This window comes from Clupea harengus, chromosome 12 (genome assembly GCF_900700415.2).
Source record: "Clupea harengus chromosome 12, Ch_v2.0.2, whole genome shotgun sequence".
Classification (NCBI taxonomy): Eukaryota; Metazoa; Chordata; class Actinopteri; order Clupeiformes; family Clupeidae; genus Clupea; species Clupea harengus.
The window spans coordinates 787,797-810,195 of NC_045163.1; the positions used below are offsets into that span (position 1 = coordinate 787,797).

The 22,399-nt window shown below is 40.1% G+C and overlaps 1 protein-coding gene across 1 annotated transcript in view; it reads right to left on the reverse strand.

Moving 5' to 3' along the window:
* LOC105902440 (E3 ubiquitin-protein ligase UHRF2) overlaps window positions 1-22,399 on the reverse strand; it is a 65,321-nt gene that overhangs the window by 13,146 nt on the left and 29,776 nt on the right. The window contains exons 4-8 of the mRNA XM_012830026.3: window positions 12,885-13,103; window positions 12,146-12,255; window positions 11,680-11,866; window positions 2,756-2,879; window positions 279-386 (exon numbers count right to left, since the gene is read on the reverse strand). Of these exons, the coding sequence (XP_012685480.2) occupies window positions 279-386; window positions 2,756-2,879; window positions 11,680-11,866; window positions 12,146-12,255; window positions 12,885-13,103 (748 nt within the window). The remainder of the gene's footprint in view (window positions 1-278; window positions 387-2,755; window positions 2,880-11,679; window positions 11,867-12,145; window positions 12,256-12,884; window positions 13,104-22,399) is intronic.

Sequence of the window (22,399 nt, forward strand, 5' to 3'; positions counted from 1 at the left end):
CGCTTTGTATAAAAGCGTCTGCTAAGTGCTTTGTATGTGACATTGAAAGGATTGGCAGCTGTGGGAGGACAAAAACCAAGGAATTTAACATCTTGTGTATGATTTGAATTTTGTCATGTCTATTTTTTTGTACCAAATTATAGTGAGTAGTATCGAAAAGAGCATAAATAAATATCGGTATCAATAAAATCCTAACGATACCCATTCCTACAACTAGCATGTTTAAATTCCCCAGCTTGCTTGCAAAACCAAAAAAGGCTTCACACAGGAGAACTCACCTGCACACGGAATTTCCATGTTGTTCCCACGGGAACGCCAGGAATGGGACCATAGTGATTAGAAGGAACTATTGTACATTCTTTGGTACGTCCCACACATGCCATACCCTGAAACACACACAAGTACATAACATGGAACACATGCCAGAAAACACACACCCACAGAGTTTTAACATCAGATGTTCATTTCTGTTTGTGCCAAAATCACCTAATTAAATACTTATTCATCCTTTATGGTTTCTTCAATAAACAGGAAGCAACATTAGAAATCTCACTAGAGAAAAGAAATGCCGACAGTGATCAGTAAAGTCACTCCATAAATGAGCATAAACCTAGTTCAGTTGAAGTGCTTTGCATTTGGACAGTGCAAGCTGTTGAAGCATAGTATTGGAGTTAAGGTTCCATTGACAACCACAAGATATGCGATTTTGATGAATCTTGGTGGAGAGGTGTAGCATGCGCAATTTTAAAATTTGGTGCCGATCCAATTCACTAGTAGCATCCACAAATGTAGTTTCACTTCGGAGGTTACCGCTGTTGTGCCACCTGTGTCCTTTAGTTTCACTTCGCTGCTGTGTGATCAAAGAAAGGTTTGTTCAGCACCTTCAACCTTTACTAGCTATTGATACAGTAATTACGGCTGTAGTGATTAGGGTAATCAATAATCAGAGTTGCCTGATCCAAACAGGTGAAATAACCAAAATTGTATTGGCGCTGTTGTCAGGATAATTCCAAAGTTTTCTTGATGGCCCTTGTGAGGAGAGTATCATTATTGTACAATTGCACCCAGATTGTGCCCATCCACAAACACACCTCTGCTACGGGTAAATTGGCATGCTGTATAAAAACACACACTGGGGCAGCATTATTATATTATCATATAAACGTATTATAGTTTGGTTCAGTGTAAAAAAGCAAAGGCGGCATAATTAGGGATTTTCTTAACGGTGATATAGCAGGATATCTGTTTAAAAATGACTCCTGTAAACACCTGCATAAGGACAAAGCCAATGTACCTACAAAGCACTAGCCATTGTCAAAGCTAAATCACCACAGCATTAGTAAGAAATGAATCACTTGTCATAAACATAATCCTAAATTGGATCTCATCGAAACTCAAAATAGGAACTTTCGTTCTTGTTGTCCTCACACTGACAAGTTACAACAAGGGCAACATTTGGACTTATTGCAGGACATCAGTAACAGAGAAGCAGGTGTACCATCTTTTCATATCTCTGTGGTCAGTGAAAACAACACAAACACCTGCTTTTACCTATAATCACATCGCTGGTTTTCTTGCCTTGAAATGACCCAATAACGACCCCTGATTACACTGTTATCATATGAATAGCTCTCTTTGCTATTGGGTGGGTCATCAACAGCTGCTTTTTGACTCAGAGATTGAAATGTGCATGTTGTTCATTTTATTATCCTCACACAGAAAGGATACATATATTTAGTTTCAAGGAAAGTATACCATTCAAGGTTTCTGAGGATGTTTTTTATGTTTGTATGACGGTTGAGACAAACATCTGTTTTATGCCGCCCGCTGTTTCAGACAACCATTAAGCCACTGGCCTACCTAATACACAGAGGCTTTGGTTCAGCAGATGAACCAGTTAGTTACCGCAGTGAGGCAGGATGCAGCAGGTAGACAGAAATGCTTGAACATTCACAATTCATATATCTAGATTTATTTTAAAACCAAAACCAATTTCTTAGCTGTAGACATGGACATAGAAATGAATAGTGCATATGATGGACACAATGGTGTTCCAAAAGAACACTCCTGTGAATAGTAGAAATAGCTATTTTGTGGGTCAAATCATAGGAAAGCTGGAATCCCCCTCTGGAAAGTTTATGTGAGATGAAATGCAACATGATGCCAAACTGGGAAGGACCTCACATATGTTGAGGTCACAGTAAAGCTACAAAGATACAGCAAAGACATGACACTTTATATCATATGAATTCATCAATTGGCAGCTACCTTATATTAGCTGAGTTCAGTCTGTATGTACTGTAGATAGATGCCTTATATTAGCTGATTTCAGTCTGTATGTACTGTAGATATATTCCTTATATTAGCTGATTTCAGTCTGTATGTACTGTAGATAGATGCCTTATATTAGCTGAGTTCAGTCTGTATGTACTGTAGATAGATGCCTTATTTTAGCTGATTTCAGTCTGTAGATGAATGCCTTATTTTAGCTGATTTCAGTCTGTAGATGAATGCCTTATATTAGCTGAGTTCAGTCTGTATGTACTGTAGATGAATGCCTTACTTCATGTTCATTTAGGTAGGAGTACTGCAACATCGAGTGCATGCACACACACACACACACACACAAATTGCTTGTTTGTACGTGTGTGTTTGCTTGTGTGTGAGGCTGATCAATGATTTCATACTTCCCTTCTAACCTCAGTGAACCCCCATGACAGACACTGGTCTAGGTAGTGGTGCAAGGCTGCCTCACCTTTCCCCAGTCCCTCTGGCTCCCAGTGTTAGCAGAGGGCATCTTTGCCTTCTTCTTGCTAGCCTTGAGCTTCTCCCCAGCTTTCACGACCTCATTTGTGTCATTCTTGCATGTGGGGCAGTACCTGCACACAAAGAGAAAGGAGATTGAATTGCTCAACAACAAAATCAACTTCAGTCACTCAGGGTTCAGTTACACCAATTTCTGAAAGCTCCAGTCCAAGGCCATGCTACACAAAGTCTGTTCCTGTCTGTGAAGCAAGAGGTGCTCTGAGGTACAACTCCAGGTGAAACACTTCCATCAACATACACCTTGAAATGCTGTAATTCTTTAACAAGGATGAGAGACTCTTTTTATAACAGAGTATTTAAGCTGATACGAGAGTTTATGCAAGAAATACTTCCTCCTGCTGGAGCAGCGTACCAGTTACAACTTTACCTCGCGCTTCAACAGTTTGGAAAACTGACATACAATTAAAACTAGTGCTGTCAAACGATTAAAATATTTAATCGCGATTAATCGCATTTATGACATAGTTAACTCAAAATGAATCGCGATTAATCGCAAATTTGTATCTATTCTAAATGTCCCTTCATTTATTTATTTTTTCCATAATTTTATTTTTATTCGAATGCCCTTATCAACATGGAAAAGTGGATTGGCTTGCTTTATGCAAACATTTTATTTGATTGAAAACCAACATTGCCAAACAGGGCGGTACAAAATAAAATTATAAAGTGCACATTTCAGGTAAACAAGGACTCAGCCTATAGTGCAATTAAACCATGGCTTAATATTTTCTTTTTTTCAAGTTTGCTGGGAACATAGCAGTCAGGCCTCTTATTTCAGAAACAATGAACCGTAACAGTTAGGTTACCAATAAAAGGTAAGTCTACTACTTCTTTGCTTTCAGCCAGCTGCCTGTTGACATTTTCAGACAACAGTGAAGCTGGCTTCTTTTGCACAACACAACTTTTAAAAGTAAACTTTCCATTCAGAAGCTTTTTATCATCCATTTCGCTGTATCGCGCTCACCAGTCACTCAAACCGTAACGTTAGCCTACTACACAGTTTGTGAGGCCAAAAAGAACGTTAATCTAAAAAAGAAAAAAATCTTGCGATAAAAATAATTACGGCGTTAAAATGGGTTTGCGTTTAACGCCGTTAATAACGCGTTTAACTGACAGCACTAATTAAGACATGTGCCAAGGTGAGAAGACTGACATGCCATTAGAACATGTGCCAAGGTGAGAAGGAATTTGACCCGCTCAAAATTGCTCTGAGAGGAAGCAGGCAAATTCTGCTAAGGACTTAAACAGAGAAAAAGAAAAACAGAGAAACAGAAGCTCCACAACTGCGGAATATGTTGACAGAAACATCTGCAGAGTCCCACCATCCCGAAAAAACACATACAGTCTTACATGGCGGAGGAAGGCAGAAAACTATCTAAAGCTTCCACTTTAGCATGCACAGGACTCACAAGACCATGTCCCAACAGTTAATCAAGGAAGGACACTGTTGCTTCGGCAAATTCACATTTAGCTAGATTTATTGCTAGATTCGCTCTCGCTAAATGTCGGAAAAGCTTGCAAATATGATTTGTCAACAAGTCCTGGAACACACCAGCATTATCTAGGTAAACTAAGCTGTTCTACAATACTTGAATGCTCTCTCCCCACCTTATCCTCTATCAATTTAGTATGTATCATGTATATACCAGGTTATGTTTGTATGTATGTATTGTGTACATTTATCACATGTATGCTAGCATGCTCATCCTGATACGTTTATGATTTCTGCCATGTTCCTGATTGTTTCCCCTCCCCTTCCACAGGAGTGAGTTTCATTGCTGTGTTTACTTTACGGTAGTCCGTCCACATATGGAAGGTACAGGGTTTACTTCTCAACAAGCATGGAGACACTCAGCTAGAGGACGAGGCCCCCACTGTTGTCTTCTTGATATTTTACTCACATCTGTCATGCTCAACGACGTACCCAAAAACAAGATTTTTTTATTTTGTATTCAATTATTTAACCGTGCTCTTAACACCCCATCATCTGGGCCTTCTGTAACCGTGCTCTTAACACCCCATCATCTGGGCCTTCTGTAACCGTGCTCTTAACACCCCATCATCTGGGCCCTGCACCTCCCCATCAAGCACTAGTAGCAAGTCACAGGGAGCAGAGCTAGGAGGCCAGGAGCACAGGTAGTACTATTTTACTTGTACGATCTTAATATGATTTTGAAAAGTTAACATACAAACACGTGTAAGCACAAGAAGTGGCTTCGAAAGGACAGAACAGTTCTCAACAACATGCTGGTAGTTACCCACCCTACCAAGAAAAGAGTAGTGGTTGCTCACAGACAGCGTGACGCCATCGGACTCAATTCAGAAACATTTACAATGGCCTCCATCTTATCGAGATCACTTGCAAAACCTTCAGATAATATGACCCAGGAATTTCACAGGTCACCAAATCAATTTGTTGAAAACAATCAAATTCTTTGACACATAATTGTAGATTGTTAGCCTGACGATGTCATACTCATAATTCTAGTCAGAATATGATTCTGATACTGCTCCATTGGGCTGTTATTATAGGGCGTGTTTCAACCGAACCAGGAAAAAAATGCCTCTTCGCTCAATTGGATAGACCTACAACCAATCAGAGCAACGTAGTCGTCATCGGGGCCAGCTGATAAATTCAACTTTTACCGAATCCCGTAGGAAGGACAGCAAAAACATAATTTCGATCGACAAATGCCTTGATCGCGTTTCTCTGTTCCTCTTTCAAAATGAATGCGCTGTCGATGTCTTCTAAAACATCTCTATCTACATATCTACATCTCAGCTCTCCAGCGGCAGCCATGTTTGTTGAAAACGAATTCAACCCAAGCGCTCTTTGGTGAAGTGGTTGATTACATTACGGTTGATCATCTGTCCATCATCGTATAAAGCCCGCCCTGACAATTTGATTGGTCTGGTAACGTTTTTGGTCGGGCATATTTTCTCCCCAACGGAGCAATGCCAGACCGAACTTCCAGACCTCAAATGTTGTGGGCGGGGCTAAGTTCGTCTGGTACCCAGGCTAGTAGATTGTAGATCTGTTAAAAAACCCTAGCCACATCCCTTCAAACTGACTTTTATATTGTCAATCGGGGTATGTTATTTTGAGCCTGTGTTTCGCTCACTTACATTCTAACGATATTTGTGTCAGGATCAATATAGCTTACATCCATTCTGGAAAATTAGTTTGATTTATTTTATGTAAAATGTCCCTACGTGATACATATTCAATTTAATAATCTAAATTCATCTAATGGAACACATTTGTAACTTCGGAGCTAGGTACTGAAGCGAAAAACGTATAGCTTACATCTTTGCTGAAATGTTTACATCTTTGCTGAAATGTTTACATCCTTGCTGACATTCTGGCTGCAGTACAACTTGTGGGAGCAGGAGCAGGAGAGGTCAGTTCTATGTTCTATGGATATAAAGGTTTTGGGATGAAAACCCAGGTGTTCTTCGTAGGCTTTGGGCTATTTGGTGCAGTCGATGCATCCAGAACCCCGGCAGAACAGAACAGGTCAGTGACAGCCTGTTCAGCTGAGCAGTGGGTGAGAGTGGACATATAAAGGCATTCATTTGCATTTGCAACACAAGGCTACTTGTGACTGTATGTGTAGATATACTGACGATATGGTATATCCCAGGACAAACCTGAGCATAAAACATAGGATCAGCAGTGACCAGTAGCCTACATGAATGGGGAATGCATAAAGTATGGGAGGATGTGAGCTATGTTTATGTAGATGACCTGAAACACCTGAACCAACCTGAATGCAGTCTCTTTCTGCAATGTCTTCTGCCTTAATACGACGAGGTAGATTGCATTTACCCATCACACAGACTTGTTCCTGCTTCCTTGCTAATACAGAAATGTGTAGGCATAATGCGCCACTCGTCCATTAAAGGGAACGTAATCTTTTTTGGCAGATAGATAAATCCGACTTGGGCAGTGATGGTTTATGCTTGGCGCATTCAAATGTTCCCTGTCAAGGAAGAATATGTCGCCACGCCAAAATCCATGCCTCCGAGGGAAAGTTTAATTTATTACCCGGCTATATATCACCCGCCCTGATAGAATAGTCCAGCCATTTTCACCATCAAAACAGGGCCCATAGCCTTAGAAAACAGAATAAGTGGTCTAAATCAGAGACTCCCCAAACACAATCATGGGTCAACTACGCTACATACTCTGATGGATATGCAATTGTCCTTAACTTGGAGTGAAACAACCATAAAAGTTAGGCTGTAGGAGTCTTGCTTGTTTGCTCGGATTGTGAAAGACGCGCCTCAATTTTTAAAACCACCCACTCAGATCTAAGATCTTGTGTGCTCACATGGCATAGTGTGAAACAAAAAATTGTATTGGGGAAGGCGAATACACAGTATGTAAAAGGATTTTAAATGAACTGTAGGCCTACATCAGACCCAAAATAATTTTTGGAGTTTTCGATTTGCAGAGTGGAGACACTAGTCCTCAACTCCAGGTAGGCCCCCAGACCTAGTACATATCCAAGAGTACAGGAGTCCCGGATACAACTCTTTTCACTCAGGAGGTTATGGTTTGTGATGGGCGCAAGCAAATGCTCCTGTTCAGAGGAGAATATGTCGCCACGCCTATATACAAAATCCACACCTAGGTGGAATGCTTAGTTTATCGCCAGATTTGTAAGACAACCTTATTTTCCTCCGCCAAACTAGGGGACTTAAAACAGAAACGTGCATTTGAACCTGGGGTCAGAACATTTACATTTTTAATAGTAGTAGTAGTCGTCCTAGCTGGTTCCATGTCCTTTAGTTTGTGGCGAAATGTACAGCTATACAGGATTTGTATTTGACAGTGATCTAAAAGTGAAATCTACCTCCAAACTCTAGGGACCACCAAATTGATAAGCTTTCAATAGAAACATTTTACCAGCTAAAGAGTTTTTATATTCTTCATTTTGGAATTTTCACTCAATATTCCTTGCAGATCACTTAATCTCTCTGATGACCCTTCCAGGTAGACTTTGCTAATCCAAGCAATGCTTAACTACCACAACTGTGTCCGCTAAATCTTCGTGCTAGTCCTTTAAGTCATCTGACGGTTTTGTTTTGCTTTTCTGCCCAGCAAACATCCAGTTTTATCTGATTGGTCTTCAAGATTTTGTCTTGACATCCACAGTTACCGTTAACAGCCATTTCTTAACCCTTCAAAGTAGGGCTGAACGATTAATTGCATTTGCGATTTTATCGCGATATGATAGAACGCGATTTTCTAACCGCAACGTTCGCGATTAAAAAACGTGGTCACAAAAAAAAAAAAATTAAATCATTTTTTTTTTTTTTTTTTTTAAAGATGGTACATTTTGCACACAGTGTTTAAAAAGTGCATGCCTAGTGTTTATACTTAAAATTACTTTTTTTAAATTACTTAAATGCACAGTGGCAAAGCCACCGATTTGTTGTTCTTGTTTCTGTAATGAGCAGTTAAATAAAAATGTAAAATGTGGGAAAGAATATTTTACACTAAATGTATCTAATATTGTGTTGGTCATATTTAAATCATTCATTACGTTTTGTTGGGGAAAAAAAGAGGATAAAAAAAAAAATCGCATATCGAATCGCAATCGCAATATTTTGGTAAAAAATCGCAATTAGATTATTTTCCCAAATCGTTCAGCCCTACTTCAAAGTCTGTGGCATCGTTGGCGATGCAGAGGAAAATAAGTTACATTTTGTATTTAATCTCAATTAGAAACATGACAATATCATCGTCAGAAGTTTTAAATGCTTTTCTTCTACTGACTACTAAATAAAATTGCTGCTTCAAAAGGTACCTAAAAGCAGGGGCCCCTCTACCTGAAGAAGCTCTTGAAGACCAAACTCTTCAGAGAGCACCTCCTTTCCTAACTTGCACTTCTTCTCCCTTCCTCTACCTCTACTTATCCTTCCTTTCATGTTATCTCCTCTAACTAGTACTTAACTCGCACTTACAGTAGTTAAATTCCTGCACTTTTACATTTTTTATATAAAGTAGTATTTATTGTTCCACTAGGTCTCTATTGCTCGTAGCTTGATTGTTCTCTCCTTTGTACGTCGCTTTGGATAAAAGCGTCTGCTAAATGAGTAAATGTAAAATAAGTGAAATATTCAGGTATCCACACCTGTCAGTCACAGCACTGGCAGGGCATCTTAAATCACCCAAGCCCTTTATTAGTTGCTCTAGTCACATGCTAAAGACTTCCTCATTAGTTACGGTTTAAAGGGTGGAGATAGACCAGGCAGAAGAAAGCCATCCAAATGTTTTGACACAAATGACACTCCATGTGAAAGTTAGAAGTATTTAAACAGACTCATCCAGTTCCTCTCAGATAGTAGTAGTTGATCAAGTTGTAGCTCCATTTCACACTACGTCTCATTGTCCAGGGAATTTAATAGTTTGGTAAAAAAAACAGTACTCCAGTTCTCTCCATATCTCTCTTTACACGTGCATGAGTGGACATGTAGGCTCTCTTCTTCGATTGAATTCCATATACCATCTACTTACAAGTGGCAGGGCTTGCTTAAAATAAAGTACTGGACTTCAGTTACTATACTTCAGTGGAGTTTGTTTACAGTGGACTTTCTTTCTGGACTTTCCCCAGTGTCCTACTGGTGCTGTGACAGAGATGTGCATACATGAACATTTCACTTATTTTAGATCCTTTTTACACAGTCATTTTATTTGTCAGTGTATTAAGCGGAAGAAAAGGCCTTTAAGGTTTATGGGAATGCTATTATTGCATTGGTGACATAATGTGGTGCGAAGATTGGGTTTGAGATTCCAGACCAAACTGATGTCATTGCTTTCTGCCGATGCAGCCGATCTCAGTTTGAAAAGACCTTAGCCTCTGGAATTATCGTGAGATGAGAATTTGTTGCTGAAAGTGTTGTTTTTTCTCTTAATTTCACATAGAAAGTCAAGAGAAAACATACATTTGCTGAGGAGAAATCAACATATCTGGGATAAATGCTTGGCTCAACTTTAAAGGTTTCACATTCAGGAATAATGTAGAAAATGCATATTCTGTTCTTAGAGATACATTTCTAAATAAAAGTATGGCTAAAACAGGGTTGAGTGGGGCAGGTTGTCACACAGTTTAGTCCTTTAAAACCAAAAACCTCAAAAATGAAATAGCTACAGTGTGTGACATACCCAACAAGGTGTGTGACAAGGTGTGCAACATTTTTTTTACTTTTGCATATAACATAATAAAACGATAGTATAGAAGTAGTAGTACAATAGTATATATATTTAGATAGTGGCGTGTGATCTGATTCTTAAACTAGCCTTAAAGTAGCAGGCATGTTAGTTTGGGGCAAGTTGTCTCAGTGACCAGGGGGCAAGTTGTCACATGTGTTGTGTTGACTAATCAAAGCCCCAGCAGGTTTTCTTCCCTAAATTGGAGATGCAATTGGTAGAGTTCATCATCACCAGGTCAGCAGACATTTATCTCATTATGCATTATGGGCTCCTCCATTTACATTATTATGCATTATGGGAGAAAAGGTATTGGGCTTTCCCTATCGTTGCAGACTGTAACTCACTTTTACACCACTATCGTAAATACGAATGGCGCTTTGAGCCCACGTCATTAACAGCTGTACATGTGCATTTGTTGACAAGTAAAGAACCGGAGAAGACGTCAGAAGCCAAAGAAACATGTCAACTTACAAAGTATATGAATATATATAAACAGGGATATATAGAATATAACAGGGTTTTACACCACTATGCATAGTTTTATTTATTCAGACACGGAAATGATCGCTAACAAAACAAAAAAGAATGACAGAAAGTTTTAATTTTGGTGAAATACTCCTTGCGTTTCCAGCCCATATACAATGTTTGCTAGGAGTTTGAATGTGAAGTCTGTGTGTAATCAAACCATTAAAAAAATAAAAACTGCCCTATTACAAGTCAGTGTACCGAAATTAATTTATTTATTTTAAGGTAAAATTCTTACATAATGTTGCTTAAATTTATTGCCAAGTGGCACAACATTTGAAAATCTCTCCTACGTAGGCAGAGAAAGAAAAGGCCTGTGCGGAAAGGGAAGAAAGTGTCCAAGTCAAGGGTGGGAAAGAAAGAGGGCAACAAAATATGACATTAAATATTACCCGTGAGAATGAGTGTATGTAGAACTATTTGCAAACAACCGTCCAAACAAGACTTGGGTTCAATGTGTGAGGGGCAGAAAATGGCCTATGCATGTAGGCTGCCTCGGGAGAAGAAAATGATGTTTGCTAGAAATGTGACAATAGTGCTGGCACACCATAGGTCTTTGTCTTAAAGATCAAGGTCTTTCATTTGGTACATTTTCACCATAATGATTTGATATAATTTGTATAATGGTTTCATCTGCAGTTAATGCAAGAAAGAAGAACTGAATTAGTGTGACAACACGCCCCACTCTCCCCAACTCCATTTTATATATCCCAAAACTGACTTCTTTTCATTCAGTAAAGTAATGGGGAGATTTATTACTCCTCTATAACATATTATTAATATATTTTAGCCCTCCAGGACCAAAGCACCTTTAACTTTTGTGTTATGTGAATGAGAGAATGAATTGTGTGGTTGCTCTGATATTGAACTTTCTCCACCACTTAGCATGTATTACTATGGAGTCCTCTAACTACTACCAATGTGTAGAACACCTGGGTGATCCGCCTCTGAATGCCGATTGGCTCATCACACATTTGAAAGAGGGGGGATGATCCCACATAGAACTTGCTGATCTGATTGACCTTTGGTCCAGATCATACACAATTTGAACATATGCTCATTGGCAGAGTGATGCATTAGCATAGCATGTGTGTATGTGCACTAACCAGTCCTCATCTTCTGGGATGGTGGAGAGGGGAGGGTTGAGGCAGTAGATATGGAAAGCCATATTGCACTCGTCACACAGAAGCTGCATGTGAGCGTCCTGCTTGCCCCCACACACACAGCATGAACAGAAGCGGCACTCCACATCCGGATCCGCCTTGCAGTGCTTACACTCAGGCCCGCTTTTACCTGAGGTGATACAGAGACACCCCCACCATGCACAAACACGTGCACACACACACACACACACACACACACACACACACACACACGCACACACACGCACACACACACACAACAAAGGCAAAACATCAATTGTCATTAGCAGTGTAATATGAGTTTTTTTCTGAGAGCAACTTTTATAATTAAGAGGCTAAAAAGAGGCTACCATCTGGTTTTGATCCAACACCCCCTTGCTGGGACAGATAACACATTATTTAATGTGACCTTGTGCATTCATAGGCCTACGTTTGAACTTTCCATCCGATGGAGAGAGCGCGGGAGCTCCTGGCCTCTCAATCTCATAAATCTCATCAAGGAAGACAACCTTGCAGTCTCCTAAGACATCACCAGGGCCCCTGAAACACAACAGGTTTACAGAGCAGCCATTTAAAAAGCGCTGCATATGAAGATCAGATTCAATGTCAGAGTGAAGGACAAAGGGACAGACTGAAGCCAGATGCTTCAGCCACACACAGAATATGAATAAGAAATGGATCCTTCTAGAACATTATAGGATCCTTCTATAGAACATTATATGATCCTTCTAGAACATAATAGGATCCTTCTACAACATTATAGAATCCTTCTATAGAACATTATATGATCCTTCTAGAACATTATAGGATCAAACAAAGAAATGGATCCTTCTAGAACATTATAGGATGAAACTAAGAAATGGATCCTTCTAGAGAACATTATAGGATCAAACAAGTGCTTCTATAGAACATTATAGGATCCTTCTAGAACATTATAGGATGAAACTAAGAAATGGATCCATCTATAGAACATTAGAGGATCAAACAAGTACTTCTATAGAACATTATAGAATCCTTCTAGAACATTATAGGATGAAACTAAGAAATGGATCCATCTATAGAACATTATAGGATCAAACAAGTACTTCTATAGAACATTATAGGATCCTTCTAGAACATTATAGGATCAAACAAGTCCTCTGTGTTCCTCTATCCACTGCTTCACTCACCCTAGAAGGATCTTCACTCTGACCTCTTTATTTGTCCTCGATCTCTCGTTGAGGGCTGTTATCTCTCCGTCATACCAAAAGCCCCGCTCTTCTGGGATCTCCAGGTTGTAATTCACCATGACCACTTGTCCAACCTTGAGCTGGTCAAAGCGGAGCAGGGTCCGAGCCCGCGGTCGCACGTCCTCTGGTGTCATCTCTACTACGCCATTCTCTGGGTAACTGGGGAGAAAGAGTATGACTGTTAAGATTACCACCAATTATATGATTGCTGTTGGTACTGGTGATGACAGTATGGCAAATTGATGTTAGCATATTTATATTAAACTGTGAAAATCTGGGCCTTTTCTCTGCAAATGATAAGACTAACACACCAGATTGGCTAATTTAGCAACCTAACATCTAACTAATTATTTTCTTCTGTTCTGTTCAACCTGATGTTCAACCGGACTAATCTAATACTTCTGTTCTGAACAAATGTGCAACCATGTTTACAATAGCAGAGTTGATAAGATAACTGTATGCTCCAATATTTTCTGGAAAGGCCATATGTATTCAGAGAGGAAAATGATGGTCAGCAAGTCTATGAGTCATCTTTGATAGCCAGATAGGGCTGAGTACTGTGCATATCATTCAGTAACATTGCTGGAAAAGGCTTCCTATGAGGTTATGGTTACTATGGTTATTGTTACTATGGTTATGGCTTGTGTGCATATCATTCAGTAACATTGCTGGCGACAGCGCTGACCACAAACAACAGGTTGAAGAACGTGAAAAACTGAGATCAATAATAATCCTCCTGACGAAGTCATGAAAGAGCTATGCAAGGTTTGACTCTTATTTCTGGAATAGTGGCTTCAAGAACTGCCCAGGGCACATTTACAGAGGGCTAAACTGGAAAAGAGTGAGACAGAGTGTTACTTCCTACTTCCCAACTAAGACGATGCACAAGACTAAACCGGTTCCAAGGCAGACAACTCGAAATGGTCTTGGCACAACTGAATATAGAACAAGCAAACTAGCCGGCAAAATCTAAATCTTTAAAATAACAGCACTAGTGCCTCAATCTCATATCCTTCACAGTAGTGTAGGCTCCTGCCCTGCGTAGTTGAGCTTGTTTTTCACCCATTTCTCCCAACTTCCATTTATTTAGAAGACTGTTGCTGATGACTTGCTGACTTGCTGAGCAACTACTTCATGTGTTGAAGCAAAATGACATTTGTGGAAAAATGTCAGTCGGATTTCAGGCCGCACGCTGACACTACTCTTATTAGGGGCCATAAAAGACCCACTGTTGAGTAGGGTTGGGTACCGAGAACCGGTACCAATATGGAACCGGTTCCAATACAACCGGTACCTACCCGGACCGAAATGCAACGCAGATTTCGGTGCCTGAGCCAATTGAACACAGTCGCTAGGCAGAATCCGTGGGGCACATGTAAAACTGCCCCAGCTCCCAATGTAAACTTTGTCCTGTGTCGCTCACGCTCATTGGTGTTTTCATAGCAACAGTCTTATGACAGTGAAGAGCAAGCACAAACAGAACTAGCCATCAACCTTTTAACAGAGAAAATACCGAAAGGTAAACGGTCAAAAGTGTGGCTGTATTTTGCACAAAAAGATTCAAACATCGCGACGTCCAGCAAATGCAACAAAACAATTGCGTGAAAAGAGGGGAGAGAAGGCAAGAGTCAAAGGCAGATCAGCAACCGAAGACTGAAAGATGACAGCTAAACTTAACCTACGGTAGTCTCTTAAAGGGGCAGTACACATTTTCTCGTACTCAGTGTGTTCAAGTAACAAGATTAACTATAAACAAGATAGAAAAGATAGGTATAAACAAATCATAAAATGGTGAAATTTCATGAAATAAATGCAAACAAAATAATACATTTTTGACTCCAAAGGCAAATATGCACATATTTTTTCAAAAGAAGTTTGAAGCTGTTTTTTGTATTTATTTATATTTATTTAAGTATACTATAAACTGTTGTTTACAGTTAATCTAATGTTCATAGTTCGAAGTTAAAAAATTTGAAGCTGTAGTTTGAAGCCAAGTGTTTTGTATGTATTTATATTTATAATATACTTTAAACAGTTAATATATTGTTCAATTTGAAGAAAAAAAATTGCCTTGGCAATAAAAAAAGGCTTTCTTTAATGTTGTCAATCGTCGCTTTGTGCTTTGAAAAAAAAAAGTATCGGTTCAGGCACCGTTTAGGCACCGGTATCGTTTTAAAAGTATCGGTTCAGCACCGGTATCGGACAAAACCCAAACGATACCCATCCCTACTGTTGAGTTAACATGTTGGGAGGCGATCTGTTTTAATTAGGTGCGGATTTTGATATTGTGGATCACTCTATCTCATTTGACAGGCTGAGAGAGTGGGAGGGTATTACAGGATCTACACTTCACTGATTTAGATCTTATTTGGCAAATAGACATTTTGTGATGTCACTTGGTTATCAGATGACCTTTGCCTCTCCTCTCCGCTGTAGTGTTCCACAAAGATCTATTTTAGGGCCAATAGATTTCGTTTCTATTTTCTATTCTATTTCGATTGATCAACATTAAAAATACACTTTTATTAGGTGACGACAGATTCTAGTACTTCAGTGCATATACTCTCTTTGTATAATGTCTTCAGTGCATATACTCTCTTTGTATGATATCTTCGCAAAACAGAGATTACTAGCGTAAATATGATTTCAGTTAAATATAGGATAAGATGTTCAAGTCCTTCTGCTACTGGTTGGAGGACTCCCACATAGGCCAAACCACTCCGTGTCACATGCAAGTAATCATTCTGAAACATACTAGACCAGTGATTCCCAAAGAGTGGGCCATGACACCGTCACACACACACACACACACCGTAAAAGGTACTGCAGGTGGACCGCGAGTGCTCATTTACAAAATTAATTTAGTTTCAAATGACCATAAAATATTTACGATTAAATATTTACATTTTAAAAAGTCATCAGAACTAATAATACAAAGCCATAGGACTTAAAGCCCCAACATGCGGGAATAGGTACTGGGCTCCCCTACCATTGCAGCCTGTAGTGTACTTTTAGACCACTGTCGTAAATACACATCACGCTTTGAGCCCCCTCATTGACAGCGGTACACGTGTACTGTGCGTGGTGATAGTGTTAGCGGTACACGTGTACTGTGCGTGGTGATAGTGTTAGCGGTACACGTGTACTGTGCGTGGTGATAGTGTTAGCGGTACACGTGCATCTGTTGACAAGCTGAAGGACACAGAACCGGCAAAGAATAAGCAGAAGCCCAAGAAACATGTGGACTGACAAGGAATAAGGAATACTACAGGATTTTACACAAATATGATTCTTTAGTTTCGCTAAATACTGCTTGTGTTTTCAGCCCATATGCATTGTTTGCTAAGCGTTTGGATGTGAATTATGAGTGTAATCGAATAATATGGTTGTTGTAGACATGACATAGGCACATATTGCACATAATACACATTGGACAGAGGTTGCAAACTTCCAGGGCATTTAGTGTGAGATTAACCAAAACTGACCAAAATCTTTGGCATGAGCTTAATTTATGTTATGGCATGCTAGCCTGAGATGGGACTGAGGAAGATTACTTTAGGCATCTGGGAAAACGGTAAATGTCAGTGAGACAGGCACGACACCCATAAGGTTACAGTCCACGTTGCAATCTTTCATAATCTACACTCTGCTTTCAGATTGTTGTTGGTTTCCTGTTTGCCTTGAGACAGATCACTACAGCTAACATTAGGACTGCATAAACAGTTTGCAACCCTGCATTAGTTTGCTCACTTAGAAAACCTAAACCTATGTCTAAGTAAACATGCTTGCTCAAACAATGTCAGTCAAAGTTTGCACAAGCATTGAACAATGAATAGTAGCATGCTAAGATAACAAAACCTGAACCAGCTTATGATCCAATCGAGCCAGTCAACAACTTTGCTTACACAGCCAAACATCACGCAAGCACAACACCACAAGATCATAGCAAGCTATTAAGTTATTAAGCCAGTTCGACAGCACAAAGGTCAGCAGGTCAGCTTGGCATCTTTTATCGGTTTTACCTCTTGCTATTACTACCGCTAAAGCCAGTTCAAGATTTACTGTTGTCGGATCTCTTGCTCGGTCACTGTCTCTTTTTCTCTTCCTTGCTTCCTCCGACAACATCTTATTTGGTCTTTTCACTGCCTCTGCAATGATGTCCATACTGAGAATAGTGAGCTAGCTTCCTCTTATAGCTATCTCAAGGGTCTGACCCATAATTGTTGGTCTGTGAGGTGGTGCTGTAAAGTATTACACAGGTCTTGTGCACAGCCCACCAAAGTTACATATACAATGCATATACAAGTACAATTGTCATTGTGCTGCTTTGACTGGTAGACAGGCTCTTATTGATCGACAACAATGTCAATTTATTTGAATGGTCTTGGCCAGTTTTTTATTCTTGGCCAGGTTATTTCAGACCCACTTTGAGACACTTATTATTTGTTTTGTGAGTTGTTCTGTGTTGTCTATGCTGACACATAGATGAAAATGTCATCTGCATGCATTTGACACCCTACGTCTGTACATACAGTTGGTAGGTCATTTATGTAGTGTGAAAACAATCAAGGAGCCAAAATCAAACATTGTGGTATAGCGAATGTATTGCATTGAGAAAGAAATCTATGGTTGCCAATCGTTACACGCTGCTCTCTGCAGTTTATGAATGATTTAGAACTGCTGACAGTATGTTTGGGAAAAGTCAACAGAAACAGACAGAAAAGCACCAGGTCCAGACGGTGTCTCCCCTTCCTATCTTAAAGCCTATACTGACCAACTGGCTCCAATCTTCACTCAGATCTGCACCAGCTGCCTGGAGCTGTGAGAAGTCCCCTCTGGCTTCAAATGCTCCACCATCATCCCGGTCCCCAAGAAACCCTCCATCACAGGACTGAAAGACTCCAGGTCTGTCACTCTATGTGGTCACGACGTCCTTTAAACAACTGGTGTTGGCCCACCTGAAGAATGTCACAGGACTCCGGCTGGACCCCCAGTAGACCCCTACTGGGCACCTTTACTGTCCGGGGACATATGTAAGGATCATGTTTGTGGACATATGTAAGGATCCTGTTTGTGGACATCTAGAAGGATCCACAAACAGGATCCTTACATATGTCCCCAAACAGGATCCTTCTAGATGTCCCCAAACAGGATCCTTACATATGTCCCCTCAGGATCCTGTTTGGGGACATATGTAAGGATCCTGTTTGGGGACTTCAGCTTAGTGTTCAACACCATAATTACCAAAGCACTGGTTCTCCTCAGGGACGTGTCCCCTCACCACCGCCCTTCTCCCACTACACCAACAACTACACCTCCAAGGACCCAGCTGTTAACCCATAGCAGTGCGCGGCTAGATTCAGGCACTTATATGGTTCTGACATGCTGTGATATTTTTGAAAACGTAACCAATTATAAACAGTGGTTCCAAAGCCACATTTATCAGTTTGAATTCTGCACATGTTTATGTTTACACAAATATAAAAGGTAGTATGCATCCATATATATGTATTTTTAACACCCAAGCTGAACACAAAGCCTTTACAAAAGGTAATGTCTTTTGGAGACGATAATAAGACAACTACCTTGCAAAAATCTGACACAATTATGTAGTATATACACTATATACCTAACATGCAGATTTTGATACTCCATAACCATCCAAAAGCATTATACTGTACGAGTAAGCAAACGGTAAATAGCACAAGAGCTCACACTAGCACACAGCAAATTAAGAAAAGAATACTCATGACTGGCCACAAAACACTACCTATCACACACAGAGAAAGTCAGCACTGCTTCCCCTCACAATATCTAACAGCCCTGTGTCAACCGTGGGAAGTACCATTCCCCAAGACCTGAAGTGGGAGACCAACATCAACTCCATCCTCAGAAAGATGCAGCAGAGGATGTATGGAGCAGAAACAGAGACAAAAAGATTTAAAAAAATAGAAAACGGACATTAAAACATTTGTTGTTTGATTATTCTGATGTGCTTTTTAATGATTTTAGTTTATTCTGATGTGCTTTTTCAATGACAATCTTCAGTTTGTTCTTCCATGTCAGCCTTTTTCAGTGCAGGTTTTTTTCACCTTCAGTACTTTTTGATGTCAACTTACGGTCTCTGTTTCGGCGTGAAACGGAGGGGTTTGATGGGAAGGACAAGAAATATATGATTTGCATAGATCCAGTGGAAATCACATCTCTGAATGTGACCGTGGGCGTGGCTGAATATATGGAAAGATGACATCAATATAGCCACAAGCAGCGATGGAGGGCCCTTGCACCTGCGGTCCGATGATGTCACAATGTACTGAAATGCAGTCCCTTGCCCGTGGTCCGCAAACCATGACATTCTGTCACATTCATGTCACATCATTTTCAACTCCTCCCTTCCGGCCAGCACTACAGAACCCTGTATACCAAAAGAACCAGACCAAGAGCAGTTTCTGTCCTCATGCCATCACCCTCATCAACAGCTGGCCAGTCTCCTCTGCTGTGCCATAGCTAGCTTCAGTATTGTAGAAATACTCATACAGTACCAGTCAAAAGTTCTCATTCAATGTTTTTTCTGTATTTCGATTATTTTCTACATTGTAGATTAATACTGGACATCACAACTATGAAAGAAACACATATGGAATTATGTAGCAAACAAAAAGTTGTTAAACAAACCAGAATATGTTTTAGATTTTAGATTCTTCAAAGTGGAAACTTCTTGCTTTGATGGCAGCTTTGCACACTCTTGGCATTCTCTCAGTCATGAGGTTGTCACCTGGAATGGTTTACAATTAACAGGTGTGCATTGTCAAGAGTACATTTGTGGAATTTCTTGCCTTCTTAAAAGGGACTTGGGACCATCAGTTGTGTTGTGCAGAGGTAGGGTTGGTATACAGTGAATAGCCCTACTACTACTACTACGACTACTAAACCATATTATGGCAAGAACCATTTAACTAAGTAACAAAAAAAACGACAGTTCATCATTACTTTAAGACATGAATTTCAGTCAATCCGGAAAACCATCAAAAGCTATGATAAAACTGGCTCTCATGAGGACCGTCCCAGGAAAGGAAGACCAAGAGTTACCTCTGCTGCAGAGGATAAGTTCATTACAGTTACCAGCCTCAGAAACGCCAAATAACAGCATCTCAAATTAGAGCCCACATAGAGTTCACAGAGTTCAAGTAGCAGACACATCTCAACATCAACTGTTCAGAGGACACCGTGTGAATCAGGCCTTCATGGTCGAATTGCTTCAAAGAAGCCACTACAGAGGAAGAACAACAAGAAGAACAGAACTGCTTGGGCCAAGAAACGTGGTGGTACGTAGCTGGAGACTGAATGTCTGAAGTTTGGGAAACAGTGCTGTAGGGAGATCTGCTTCATCATACATTTCAGTCAATATTTTAGGAGAGTTAAGTGAACACTTTGCTCCTGAAAGTACCACAATTTGAATCCAGTACACCCTCAAGCTGTATAACTACATATATTGAAAGATGGGCTTTTTAAGAAAAAGAAAAAAGCCAGAGATCTCTTAAAAGCTTCCAGCACAAAATCGTTGCTACCTGGGTATTGGAAATGGTTCTTCTATCTGTGTATCTCTTCACTGGTATGGACCACACATAAAGAGCAACATCACAACAGCAGGTTTGGGTTCACCAGCTCATTCCACACATCATTCCGTCATGTGACTAAAAGCCAGCTCATTATATAAAACACAATCTAAAAAGAACGATCACAAAACAAATGCCGACATGCACCACTAGGCTTGAGATGGGTGCATTTTTCACACCAAAATCAGAAAATGTTTCTGATGATTATCGATCTATGTTGCCATTTTCATTATGTTAACACTGACCTTCTCGATGCTACAACAATTAAATCTACTGCAAATGCTTGCCAGTATTCAGTGCCACCATATAGGGCTGTATTAGCCTGCACATGACCAATTGAGTTACTGTGGCAAGTTCTGAGATAAAAACAGTACTTTTGATGCCTCCTTCTTTCAGTTATGTGCTTTGTAGCCAGCTAGCTAGCTAGCTAAAAGCTTAGTTCCAACCAACACATTAACAGACAGACAAAATATTTAAAGATAGATAGAAGTTTAAATTCCATTGTACATCACAGACTTATCCAAACATAAGAAACCAACCTAATGTTATGCTGTCTCCTTGCCCGAGTGATGACTAAGGTTTGAGCTAGTGCTTGCTGAGTTAAGTTACTACAAATGGTATTAGATAGACCTCTTAAACTGTGTCCTCCCATGTAAGAACAATACCCTAACCATACCACTGGTATTAGTGCACTGAACTCCATCACTCATCCTTGAAAACATACAGATGCAAATCCATAAGAAAAAAACTATAAGGTGTATTATAAGGTTTAAGTATTACTTTTTTGCTTTTCATGAATAGCAGTGATTGGAGTAGCTGCATATTTGAGGTATTGGAAGTATGTTTTGTTCTTTAACCAATTGTTTGAAAATTTCTGGGCATGAAAAAGAAGCTGCATAAATACTGTAATCTTCTAACTATTAACCGCGGTTTATACATTGATTTTGTAAAATTGGAATACTCGCGTGTGGCCTATACACAGGAATGACTTTTTCCCCCCTAATTGGGCCTCTAGTAGTTACGTACGTAACGTGCTCCTACTGTCATAAGCAGGGGCGGCTTGTCCATAAGGGCGATTGGGGCGACGCACTGCCTAGGGGAAAAAAAAATAATGTATAAACGCAATGGCCCTCATTCTCGAACATTTTCTGAAGTTTCTTCTGAAATGTTTCTTACGGGCTTCGGAAAAACAACGTAAGCAAAAGACATCCGCCAAATTCATGCACGCTTGAAAATGTGGTCCTACGCAGCAGAAGTTTTCTGGGCTGTGCTCCCCCGGAAGAGTTTTCTTAAATTGAAAGCGCGTTCTCGTGCTCCTGAATTTGCATACATACACGCCCTGCCAGCTCTTTATAAGGGCACGCAACCGTAGTGACGTGTGCAGTCGGAATCGACCGAATCTACACGAAAGCAACAGCAGTGTTCGTGTACATTACATTTAGTCATTTAGCATACATTTTTGTCCAAAGCGACGTACAAGGGATAGAACAGTCAAGCTACGAGCAATAGAGACCTAGTGTAACAATAAATACTACTTTACATAAGAAATAGAAAAACGAAATAGGAAATAAAAACGAAGTGCAGGAATGTAACTGCTATAAGTGCAAGTTAAGCACTAGTCGAAGTGCCAGTTAGGAAGGGAGGTGCTCTCTGAAGAGTTGGGTCTTCAAAAGCTTCTTAAAGGTAGAATGGGACGCGCCTGCTCTGGTCGTGCTAGGCAGTTCGTTCCACCAACGTGGAACTACTTGAAAATTCTGGATTGCCGTACTTGCACATACGGCAGTGCCAAACGACGCTCGCAGCATTCCGGTGTAGTGCTTTTATTTATTTTATGACATC